The sequence below is a fragment of the Sugiyamaella lignohabitans genome, chromosome C (genome assembly GCF_001640025.1).
Source record: "Sugiyamaella lignohabitans strain CBS 10342 chromosome C, complete sequence".
In the NCBI taxonomy this organism is placed as follows: Eukaryota; Fungi; Ascomycota; class Dipodascomycetes; order Dipodascales; family Trichomonascaceae; genus Sugiyamaella; species Sugiyamaella lignohabitans.
In genome coordinates, this window is record NC_031671.1 from 2589545 (window position 1) to 2602254 (window position 12710).

The 12710-nt window shown below is 45.3% G+C and overlaps 4 protein-coding genes across 4 annotated transcripts; 1 reads left to right on the forward strand and 3 right to left on the reverse strand.

Moving 5' to 3' along the window:
• Nucleotides 1-1822: 1822 nt before the first annotated feature.
• AWJ20_4540 (uncharacterized protein) lies at nt 1823-2521 on the reverse strand (the record flags this gene model as incomplete). Its single annotated transcript, XM_018881620.1, has 1 exon — nt 1823-2521. The coding sequence occupies one exon, from the start codon at nt 2519-2521 to the stop codon at nt 1823-1825; it is 699 nt and encodes a 232-aa protein (XP_018734196.1).
• A 3061-nt stretch (nt 2522-5582) lies between these two features.
• Nucleotides 5583-7700, reverse strand: HSP82 (Hsp90 family chaperone HSP82; the record flags this gene model as incomplete). The annotated part of the gene is made up of 1 exon (XM_018881621.1): nt 5583-7700. One exon carries the CDS (start codon nt 7698-7700, stop codon nt 5583-5585), a length of 2118 nt encoding a protein of 705 aa, XP_018734197.1.
• A 615-nt stretch (nt 7701-8315) lies between these two features.
• On the forward strand, nt 8316-9590 carry AWJ20_4542 (putative proteoglycan 4; the record flags this gene model as incomplete). The annotated part of the gene is made up of 1 exon (XM_018881622.1): nt 8316-9590. The coding sequence occupies one exon, from the start codon at nt 8316-8318 to the stop codon at nt 9588-9590; it is 1275 nt and encodes a 424-aa protein (XP_018734198.1).
• RTP1 (Rtp1p) lies at nt 8396-12553 on the reverse strand (the record flags this gene model as incomplete). Its single annotated transcript, XM_018881623.1, has 2 exons — nt 8396-8994; nt 9673-12553. The coding sequence occupies 2 exons, from the start codon at nt 12551-12553 to the stop codon at nt 8396-8398; spliced, it is 3480 nt and encodes a 1159-aa protein (XP_018734199.1).
• Between the last annotated feature and the right edge of the window lie 157 nt (nt 12554-12710).

Below are 12710 nucleotides of genomic sequence, written 5' to 3' on the forward strand. Positions count from 1 at the left end.
CATATATCGCTAGACTTGAGGTATCTATATTTGCTCTGTTAGTTCTCTGTACTTCATCCAACTTATTATTATCTATCCTCACAAATCCACCAACAACAATCTCTACTGAAAATATGCCAACAAACTCTGATAACAAGTCTGCTGCAACCATATCAGACTGCCGCCATGACCGCCCATCACCACCCAGACGACCACCCGCCAACTTCTCCAAATCGACCCCTTTACATACGTAGATCTGTCCAGCTTGAGCACAGTTAATTGAGTACGTAACTCAACAAGCTTGTTCACAATAGCTTCCTCATTCTTAGGTGTATCTGTCATCTTATCCTTATCCTTCTTCACTTGTGAAGATAGTGAGTGAGATCTCCCAATAGCCGTTAAAGTAGTCTACAAAAAAATCGCAATAGTAAAGAATGAGCAAAACAATAGAATATAAAAACTCAGATGATTTGTCCAGCAATTGAACAGTCAGACTCCAGGTTTCTTGCCGTTTGACCTGTTTTCTTGTTTATAAGCAAACAACTACGTCTTACGTGCAGCAGATTCTATCGGTCGTTTGTTGATTGTGCGGACAACAACGTTTGCATGAACCCATCCATCCATCCATACATCCTCACGCAAAATCAGCCGGTTACTTGAAATGCCTATCTGAGCCCTTGCCCACCAGATGGCGGGGTATCTACATTTACAAGGTCAATCCTTTTTGATATAAAAACTGGAGATATAATCCTCCACAGATACATCTTCGATGATGTACCTCAATCTTCTTATCACATTTCCACTGTCAGTTGTTCGATGAATTCGTTAAATCTCTGGTTTAATGACACTTCATCACCCATTTTAACATTTAACCATTTAACCTTTTTACCATTGACTGTGATATCCCGTCTGTAGAGTGCACCGGCAGTCCTGGCTCGAGCACCCGTCTTGTTCCAGGTCCGTGCGCATACCCATACCTGGCGTGCTCCGTTCATTGGCTATCTGCTCAGGCTGCATACATAAAATAAAATCTGTATCTCCAATCCCGCTTCGCGGTCACATTCGGCAGCCAAATACCCATCGATCGGCCCAACAACAACAACAACGAGCCCTCATCGCCGATGGCCGACACTAGCTCATCACCCCGCAACTGCCCTCATTACCGCTCCTCCTATCACCCAATCGACACTTCCAATACCCCTAACAACTCACTTCTAGCACCCAAACCTCCGCTACACGAACCAATCTACCGCTCACACACATTCTACAACACCCACATCACCACAAACCCACCCAAACTCGCTTCCTAACAACAGGCATCACCCCGAACTCCATCTGCATCGATCGCCCTCACACGCGAGATAATGCACCCTCCGACGCAGGGTCCACATGCCTCCGGCGGCTGGGGCTCCGCCCCAGACCCTGGCTGCTCCTCTCGCTGCGCTCGAGTCGTTTCCCCCCACGGTTCCGGCAATCTTCTGTGAAATACGAATAACCAGCGCCTGAAACAGGTCACTCTCATGCGAGATAACGGACACGCGACGCAGGGCCCACCTACCTCCCCAGTACCCCCACGGTCCCGGCCATCTCCTGCGAAGCAGGAGCAACCAGGGTCTGGGGCGGAGCCCCAGCCGCCGGAGGCACGAGCCCCCCAGTAATATCGAAGATGCATTGAGTTTAAAAAATACAGAACAAAAACAAGTACAGGAAAAATGCAAGACCTCGTTTGAAGCAAGTATAAATAAAAGAGAATAAATTAGGCAGAGCGAGGTCGGGCAGGCCCGGGTGGGCTCAGATCTTGGGAACGGCGGGGTGCGGGGTCTGAGACAGCTGGCGGAAACGTTCAGGCCACCATTCTCGAGGCGTCGTCACTGGAGGACAGGTGCGACGAGAATCTCGAGGCGGCCGAGGCAGCAGTCGAGGGTGCGTCGGGCAGGTGGTCGAAGTTTAGAGGCTGTCGGGCAGAACGCAGGAGCGGCCGGTCCGGGGTTCGCTGAGCTTGGGCTGGTGACGGGCTTGCGATATTGAGCCAGTCCTTGAGCTCGAATCCTTGTTGTGGCGTGTGTGGATGGTTGTTTTGTGAGTAGTTGAATGGAGACGATGACGGATACTGGCCCAGGAATCTATTTGAATTATTGCGTTGCGCTGGAGACGGCGAGGTTGCGAGATACATTAATAAATCGGCCCCGTCTCGATCGCTATTGAGAGACTGTGGGTTGCGATGTTTAGGAGGTGGTGTTTTGGGTGGACTTATTCTAGGAGTTTTTGTAACAGACGAGAATGGTGGTGGCAACAGAAGACTGGGATTGTTATTAGTGTTGGTTAGAGCAGAAGTGGATGTAGAAGTGCCAGATGTAGCTGAACTGCTTGAAGATGAACCACCTGCTGATGCTGCTGTTCCAGCTGTATTTGTAGTTGTATATGTAGCAGCATTTGCTGATGCGGAATTACTTGTATTAGAACCAGAAGGGGTAGTAGAAGTAACCTCACCTGGTAGTCGGGGTTTAGTAGGTGTAGAAAGCAGTTTATCTTGAACAACCATTTTGACTCTCTTGCCAGTAGGAGAAGTGACAGCTACTGATCGTGAATTGGAGTTTAGAGGTGATAGACCCTGATTAGGACGTAGAGAGGGTACTGTTTGTAGTAGAGCTCCTGGTGCTAGTAGATGATGTTGAGATTGTAGAGGAAAGTGGTTGGGCGGGCTTCTAGTGGGAGAAGAATGAGGAAACGCTTGATAAAAGTCTCTCTTAGGAGAGATCTCATCGTGGCTGGTGCCATTGACAGAGGATTCTAACCGGGGCTCAATGGTGTCTAGACAGAGACTTTCCCAACCACGCTTGGTTTTGAAGCTGGCCAGAGCCAGTCTTGACTTGAGATTTCTCGCGATCTAGAGATGTTAGTTAGTCTTTTAACGGACAATGGCAATGATACAAAATCAAATCACCAGTGAAAGTTTGTGGTTGTAGCGAGTCAGACAATATCATATCTATCACTACTGACAATTGTGGTGTAATTGTATCGATACTGTCAATAATTACAATATTGATACTGATGATACTAGTACTTATAGCAGTATTCTGATACTGGTACCAATAACAATACTGATACTTGATACTAGCGATTGCACTCCAGTTACTAGTATTCTGATAGTGATACTGGAACTGATAAGAGTACTGATATCTGATACTGCTAATTGTACACAATACAGGTATTAGTACTCTGATACTGGTACAGGTACTACTAGTACAGGTACTAATAGCAGCATTCATGCACAGGTACTGATAATGGTATTGATACTGATACTAGTACTGGTACTGGTACTCTGATGCTGGTACTGATAACAGATAACTGTGATAGAGGTACTGATACTGGTACTGGTACTTGTACTGAGAATAGTCCTGTGACAATTACACAGATTCTCGTAATGATAGACTCGTAATGATATTGGCACAGTTACCAGTACCCTGATATTCATACTGTTACTAGTACTCCGATACTGGTACTGATATTGGCAGTCTGATACTAATACCTACAGCAGTACTGGTATTCTGATAGTCGTACTGTTACTAGTACTCTGATACTGCTACTGCTACTGATACTAGCATTGATAACAGTTTTGTTCAGAGCACTCAGATACTGATACTAGTACCCTGATAACAGTACTGATACAGTACTCTGATATCAGTACTGGTACTCGTACTCTAATGCTGCTACTATAACAGTGAGAGCGACACTGACCCAGACACATCCAACAGAGGCATCTCCGCAACACATGGTGACACCGATTGTCTAACAATAATATCAACCGCTGTACAACCACAAAACAAGCACACATCCCACAAAATTACTTACCCGAGAGATCTCGGCTCGACGAAGAACCTTCTCAGCTGCCTGGAGCTCCTTCTCATCAGTAACAGATATCAGTTCGTCAGAAACGGCCATGGTGAGGCAACAAGGCAGGGCGACCAAGGAAACTAATTTAACAAGACAATCAACTGGGCACAGACAGACAAGATTAAAGTATAATTAGGTCCGACAAATATAGAGCGAATGACACAGTTTTAGAAAATCAAACAAACCGGACTGGATAGGACTAAGACGGCGAACAACAGGGTCACGACGGTAGAAAATAACAATGGCAAAGTAAGTCGATAAAATAAAAATACAAGTACCACTTCCGATTTGTAAAGCCGGCGACTCTTTTGTAAGAATTTTATGCCCTCTTGTTTGCATACACGCAGTTGCTCGGGCTGCAATGTCATGTACGTGGGTGTACCTTGTAGTTGGCAGCGGCGATCTGACTTAGTCTGTGTATGAGATCTCAAGCGCCGCCAGCTGTGATACGAAAACAGCCTGCCAATCGGTGATGCGACGCGTCCAACATCCCCCCTAGGGCGTCTGGGGGGGTGGTGTGCCTCCCGGCGGGCTGGGGCTCCGCCCCAGACCCGGTAGCTCCTGCTTCGCAGGAGATGGCTGGGACCGTAGACCGAACCGACTCGAGCGTAGCGAGAGGAGCAGCGGGGTCTGGGGCGGAGCCCCAGCCGCCGGAGGCAGTCTGTCCCGCCCGTTTGAGTTCAGGGGGTGCGGTGTAATTAAATTGTACATGGGGGTTGCAAGGGGCATGTGCTTTGTTGCGCTATCCAACGGCAGCAGCAGTAGCAGCAGCAGTAGCAGCAGCAAACGAGAGTCTTTCGGGAGATCCAGTGGGGATTTGGTAGGGATCTGGTGTGGATCTGGTGTTTTCTGACCTGCCTCCCGATAACAGTCGATGGTCGATGGTCGATGGTCGGTGGTCGGTGGTCGGTGGTCGAGCGGTCGAGCGGTCGAGTCGGGTTGACTCAATTGCCCGCCTCTCGAATATAAAAACACATTGGCCTGCTCTGTGCACCCGCTGGCAGTCCGGCAAACTAAAAATAGGCTCAACAGCTTGGCGGCAGGGGCCACGACCAGCCGTGTCGACTCCTGGCAGAAAGCAGTCTGAAGACAATGGTGAAGTCTAAAAAGCGACTCTAGCGTCGTCGACTCGACTCGCTATCGCTGGTTTCGGGATCTAAGAAACAAACCCCGCCTGTTCGGGCAGTTTGAAACGCGAATCCTATTGCCTAACCTGTCGTAAATTACCATATCGCCATTACCGGGGTCGTACGCATACTAACTCCTGCCCCATATTTCACCTCGCGAGTCCAAACCCACAGCGATCTGCATGGCTCTAACTGGCGTCCGCCGATCACTTCCTTCCCTGCTAAATTGAATCTCACATTACTTTTACTGACGTGTTTCGACGCGTGCTAGGGGGCCAGCCTCCAGCGGCTGGGGCTCCGCCCCAGACCCCATGGTATTTGTGGACGGGGGGTGCCTCCGGCGGCTGGGGCTCTGCCCCAGACCCCGTGGCTCCTGCTTCGCAGGAGATGGCTGGGACCGTAGACGGAACCGACTCGAGCGCAGCGAGAGGAGCCGCGGGGTCTGGGGCGCAGCCCCAGCCGCCGGAGGCACGAGGGGCGAGAAGTGTAATATTAATAAAAATAGTCATTCCGAAAAACTAATTACAAACCCATTAAGCTATATACGAATCTTTTGATGCGGTAGTAGTAAACCCTCTATGTTTAGTCGACCTCCTCCATGACCGACTCAGCGGCGGCCTCGTCGGTGGGGGCCTCGGTTGAGGGAGCGGCCTCCTCTTCGGGAGCGTCCTCGATGTTGAGACCGAGCGAGATCAGTCTGTTGATACGCGAGGCAAACGAGTTGGGCTCGTCAAGTGTGAAACCAGAGGTCAAAAGAGCGGTTTCGTAAAGCAGAGTAGTCAAGTCCTTGACAGTACGGTCTTGAACTCCGTCGGCCTCGACCTTCTTCTTGAGCTCGCGGATGATAGGTGACTTGGGCGAGATCTCGAAAGTCTTCTTGGATGACATGTATGAAGACATCGAGGTGTCACGGAGAGCTTGTGCCTTCATGATACGCTCCATGTTAGCAGACCATCCGAATTGACCGGTACGGATAGCAGCAGGAGCATCGACAAGCTTGTGAGAAACAACAACCTTCTCAACAGCATCACCGAGAATCTCCTTAAGAGACTTGGTGAGCTCCTCAAACTCCTTGACTTCCTCCTCACGTTGCTTCTTCTCCTCCTCGGTCTCCTCAATCTCGTACTCCTTGGTGATGTCAACCAACTTGTGGTCTTCGAACTCCTTGAGTTGGGTCATGGCGTACTCGTCAATGGGGTCGACAAGGTAAAGAACCTCAAAGTCCTTGGCCTTAAGAGCATCAAGGAATGGAGACTTCTCAACGGCCTTGAGCGACTCACCAGTGATGAAGTAGATGTTCTTTTGGTGTTCGGGCATACGGGTGACGTAGTCAGAAAGAGAAGTGAGCTCGTCAGTAGACTTGGTAGAGTTGTATCTGAGCAACTTGGAAAGAGCCACTCTGTTTTGAGAGTCCTCGTGGATTCCGAGCTTGAGGTTCTTGGAGAAAGCAGCGTAGAACTTGTCGAACAACTCACGGTCCTCGGCAATCTCGTTGAAAGTCTCAATAACCTTCTTGACAATGTTCTTGCGGATAACCTTAAGAATCTTGTTTTGTTGAAGCATCTCACGAGACAAGTTAAGAGGCAACTCCTCAGAGTCGACAACACCCTTGATGAATGAAAGCCACTCAGGAATCAACTCCTCAGCATCGTCAGTGATGAAAACACGTCTAACATAAAGCTTGATGTTGGTCTTCTTCTTCTTAGACTCGAACAAGTCGAAAGGAGCTCTGGCTGGCACAAACAGAATGGCCTTGAACTCAAGTTGTCCCTCGACGGAGAAGTGCTTGACTGCAAGGTGGTCTTCCCAATCGTTGGAAATCGACTTGTAGAAAGTAGCATACTCCTCCTTGGTGATCTCAGAGGGGTTTCTGGTCCACAAAGGCTTGGTCTTGTTAAGCTCCTCGTTCTCAGTGACAGTCTCCTTGATCTTCTTGGGCTCCTTAGTCTTCTTCTCTCCCTCTTCTTCATCGTCAACCTCCTCAATCTTGGGGTTCTTGTCATCATCGACCTTCTCCTCTTCCTCCTCATCAGCAGGAACCTCCTTCTCAACCTCCTTGGTGACAACAAGTTGGATGGGGTAAGCAACAAACTCAGAGTGACGCTTGACGACATCCTTGATTCTCTTCTCCTCAAGGTACTCCAATTGATCCTCCTTCATGAACATACGGATAATAGTACCACGAGAGATTCTCTCATTAACCTCATCCAAGGTGATGGTGAACTTACCACCAGCTGATGACTCCCAAATGTATTGCTCATCATCATTGTGCTTGGAAATAACTTGGACTCGGTCAGCAACCAAGAAAAGAGAGTAGAAACCAACACCAAATTGACCAATCATGGAAACATCGGCACCAGCAGAAAGAGCCTCCATAAGGAAAGACTTGGTACCAGACTTGGCAATAGTACCAAGGTTGTTGACCAAATCAGCCTTGGTCATACCGATACCCGAATCACGGATCTCCAAAATCTTCTCCTCCTTCTTGGGAGTAATTCTGATAAAGAGCTCGGGCTCAGTCTCCAACTTCTTGGGGTCAGCAAGAGACTCATAACGGATCTTATCAATGGCATCTGAAGCATTGGAAATAAGTTCTCTCAAGAAGATTTCCTTGTTGGAGTAGACAGTGTTAATGATCAAACTCATCAACTGAGAAATCTCAGCTTGAAATTCAAATGATTCCGATTTTTCAACAGACATTTTGAATTATTGTGTGTTGTTGTATAAATAAAAAAAAGTGATGGGTTTTTTAAGAGATAAATTGATCTAAAGAAGAAAACGAGAAAAAAAAAAAGAGAAGTATGTCCTATGTGAACTTTTCACTTCTTTATATAGGCATAACCATGTTTCGCTGGTATATTCTGAAAAGATCCATTGCCTTCTATGATGTTGGGTAAGGGCCGAATCCACCATTACTCTACCGCGATTTACGCTGCATAATCTGACATTTGGGTCTCTGAAATATTTCTAGTACTTTCTTTACACGGCTGTTGAAAGGGTCCTTTTCAGATAGCCGGTTGCCAGGTGAAATAAATTCCTGAATAACTTTAGTTTATCTTATGACAGACGTATATCTTATGATATGTCTGTCATAACATATAATTTTTTGTAAGTTATTTTGAACTTGTATTTCTATAAACGTGTTGTAGGTATACCACCTGAATATGAACTGCCATGTTCTAGAAGCTTGGAACTTGATCTGATTTCAAAGTCACGTGCGGGTTATCCTATGCAGGGACATAAAACTTACATGCTCCCCACATACAGTTTATTTTGTTCGAGATCGTAGATTAAATTTAGCAGGTCTATGTAACTATGGCTAAGCAAAAGAAGAAGGAGCGAGTTGTCAATTCAACTGAACAGGAGAAAGGGGTAGAAGAATCTGGAGACACGAATCAAACTTTGGATTCTGGAGATCGCGATGATATTCCACCACTACCTTTAGAGCCAGTTCCAGACACTGAACCAGAAGCTCCACCTCTTCCTTTGGAGCCAGTTCCGGAAGATCCCCCTCTGCCAAAAGAACCAGTTCCAGATACTGAACCAGAAGCTCCTCCATTGCCAGAAGAACCAGTTCCAGAGGCAGAACCAGAAGCTCCTCCATTGCGAGAAGAACCAGTTCTAGATACTGAACCAGAAGCTCCTCCATTGCCAGAAGAACCAGTTCCGGATACTGACCCAGAAGCTCCTCCATTGCCTGAAGAACCAGTTCCAGAGGCAGAATCAGAAGCTCCTCCTTTGCCAGAAGAACCAGTTCCAGAGGCAGAATCAGATGCTCCTCCTTTGCCAGAAGAGCCAGTTCCAGAGGCAGAATCAGATGCTCCTCCTTTGCCAGAAGAGCCAGTTCCAGATACTGAACCAGAAGCTCCTCCATTGCCAGAAGAACCAGTTCCAGAGGCAGAATCAGATGCTCCTCCTTTGCCAGAAGAGCCTGTTCCTGATGCAGAATCAGATGCTCCTCCTCTTCCTGAAGAACCAATTCCTACTGCAAAAGCTGTTTCTACACAATTATCGATAAATCATAATCCTTCAACTGACATTATTACGAATCTAAAGTCAACTAAACAGGACAAAGCTGGATCTAAAGAGAGACCCCATAAAACTTCGTCAAACAAACCAGCAGATACCAAACAGAACAAACCCAATCAGTTGAAACGACAGAGATCAAACGAAAAGGTTGAAGATGATGGTTGGGAAGCTATTTGGGACGCCAACTACGGCGCTCATTATTTCTATAATCGTTTCACAGGCGTCAAGACATGGGAGAATCCCAGAGTTCCACCTCCACAGAAAGAAGAAACGCTTGCTGAAAGGCTGGCTAAAGATCCAGAATTCACAAAACTATCTAAAGCCGAAAGACTAAAGAAATATCAAGAGCTGTTACAAGAGGAAGAAAGCAAAAAATCAGCAGAACCTAGTACTCCCGTCGTTTCAACCCAAGAGTTCTTTGCTGGTTTTGAACCTGAAAGACAAGAGCATCCTCCTGCAAAAAAGATTGCTCGTGGTCCCACCAAGAAAGAGGTTCAGCAATACCGACGAGCAAAACAAGAAAAAAAAGAGAAAAAGCTCCGCGAGTGGCTAACAAAGTAACCAGACTTGATGCATTAGACAATTTTTATTTATTATGTACAATATTACGTTAATTTGCCATCTAGAATATCCAGAACGTTACCAGCTTGCACCCTCACTAGAGGATCATTATCAGTGTCCTTGGCATAACGAATACGGGTGAGAACTCTATCAATCTCTCTCCTCGGAATACCATCCAACGTCTCGAATCCTTTTGCAAGTGAGCCTATCAAAACCACAGCTGACCGCCTCATTATAGCCATATCATCACTCTGTTCAAAGGTCAGGATTCCTACTGCACAGTCTACAATATCTGGCAGATACTTGCCAACACCTAATGGATTTATTTCACAGGTTGCCCCGAGCACGCTCATTGCCGACATTCGTAGTCTGCTATCAGGTGTGCTATCAGGTGAACTGGTCTGGTTAGACCTCACCGATACAATAGATAGTAGTGCATCGACAATCATTTGCACCGCTTCACCAGTTAACATCTCGTCTAGCCGTTGTATTATCCTTAAAATCACCTCACCGGTTCTTAATCTCTCATCAATTCCCACCTTTGGATCCAAATAATGGCCCAACACAACAGGGAGAACAATTTCATACCCATATACATCTACCAAATCTTCCAACGCCTTGATTGAATTTAAATAGATGAACGAGTCTTCGTCTTTAAGCTGGCCAATAAATATCCTTAATGCACTCTCTAGATTTATAATTGGATCTCTGTTTCGAATAAGTGTCCGCAATAGATGAATTCCATGTGCTCGCACTGGAATAATTGGGTCTTCAAGCGAAGCTAGAGCTTTATTGTAAACAGCTGTAGAGTCACTAAAGTCTTCCTCTTCTCCATCACCAAGCACATTTTGAGGATTTTTTAGTATGTCAATCGCGGTAAGCACTTTATCCTTCAAGTAAGTAGGTCCATTTTCTGATAGCCACTCTAGTTGGGGTAAAATTTTTCGTAATAGATCCAAATCTTTTTGAGATACCTCCTCCATAATCAAACCTGTAATAAGTGACAGACATATGCTGACAACTTCTCCTTGATCGTCTGTATCATTCTCGTCGTCACTATCCCCATCATTATCGCTCAACTCATCGTCAGAATCTTGTGGAAGAGAGGCTCGACTGGTAATACTTGACAAGCCTTGGACCGTAGGCTTATTGGCACTGTTTTTAACAACCTTGGCTCTTTCCAAGTCATCTTGCAAATTGATAGCATATTCTGTTATCATGCTGGATATAAGGTCAATGATTTCTTTGGGCGATTTCATCAGATGTTCTTTTTGTTCGTTTGCAATCTTTTCAATTATTTTAACATTAACAAGTGCACTGAATGGGTCCGTGTCGTCGTTTTCTAATTCTGTTCGTTTAACCAACCATCTCTTCACAATAATTATAAACAACCCACTTATAACTTTCGGGTCTAATTTTTGATTCAGGATGCTCATGAACAACTCTACTCTCTGGTCAAGTTGATCAAATGCTGCTTGAATCATCTCCATTGAGTTTGATATAGTATTTGGCGCCTTTTTTATAACGACTCCGCCATTGGGACCACCTCCATAGGTCCACTGATTATTATCGTCTGTTCCTTGACTGTTTATTAATAAAGAGTGAACAATTTTTGACGCATCTTCCGACGACTGTGAACTAGATGCATCCACATTCAAAAGAGATACAATAAGTTCACAAATAGTCTGTATAGGTCTCTTGGATCCATTAAGAAAAGTCAATAGAAGCCATAATGAAACGATGACCTTGCTACGGATGCGTTCTAGTAGTTCTGGCTGTGAAACATCCTTGACAAGATGTGAAAATATCGTTAAATATCTGTCAACGTCATTCTCTGACCGAATAATCTCATTTTTTTCCTCAGATCCAAACTTGGGTACCAATCCGTCTACTAAGGATTGCTGGAAATTTTCTAATAGACCAGGCCGCTGATCGAAAAGTGAATAAATAACGTAGACAGTTGCCACAATCATATTGTTACCTGAAGGAGTTAATGGTGGGTTTGAGAGCAAATTAATAAACTGGTCAGATAGAGCTTTCTGGTACTTTCCTAAATCCATTCCTTTTGGTGACGCACGGAGAATTCTTACAACCTTGTTAAGTTGGTCGAGAGAAATCTGTTCACTTTCTCGAAGTCCACCAATAAAGTCTAGGAGCCCTCGTATACCATCACTACGAACGACTGGAATTAGAGCCAGGTTATGAGACACCACTTCTCGAAACCAAGGTGGGGTGCCTGGTCGTAACAGCGAAAGATAGCTTGAAAACAATGTATAAGTATCCATTTGGTCCGTGACACTTTGAAACAAAGGCTGGTATAAATGGCGTTCATCTTCGTGTCCCGGTTTATAAGCCAATTCTATAGATCCACATATAAAATCTGAGGAGTAAGTTCCCAATAATATTATATCTCGAACGTCCCCTGCCGTAGTAATAAGTGTCAATATACGGGTCATTATCTCTTTCAACAATGATCTCGCAGTTGAACTATTCACTTTAGCAATTGTCTTTTTCCCTTTGAACCGAAGTTCCAGTGGTATTCCCACTCCATCCGAAAGACATGGATATATCCCCTCTATCACTAATAAATTTGTCAAAGCATTGAAAATCTTCATATCATGAAGGGATATGACAATCAAATCTGACGTAGATGTTTCACCAGACGCAGATTTCGAAGCAATTGCCAATGTCTCTTTCTGAATGGATACTAAATAGTCCAAAACTTTACCAATTACAATTGTTCTTTTTTCGTCTATATCCAAAGCTAAGCTTCCCGTGGTCAAGCCACTTGCTTGATATAGCTTTTCTAAACGGTTTTCATCGGTACTGACACCGCCAGCAGTAAGCCAAGTTTGGGCAGATTCAAAAATACTGTCAAGCTCTTTCTGGGTCGAAGGCATATTGCCTAACGGCCCTTTCAGGCTCTGAACCTTGATCTTTGAACGGTCATCTCCAGGAATCATATGGAATAATTGCAAAGATGATAAATGTCGGAGATTTCCTACTTTATATCAGCCGTGTTGAAAATTGCCGATCTATGTACGATAAGCTTTATAAATTATATGATCTCATCGAATATGTCCAGCAAAATAATTCTTTTTAAGCTAGAAGCTTTATGTG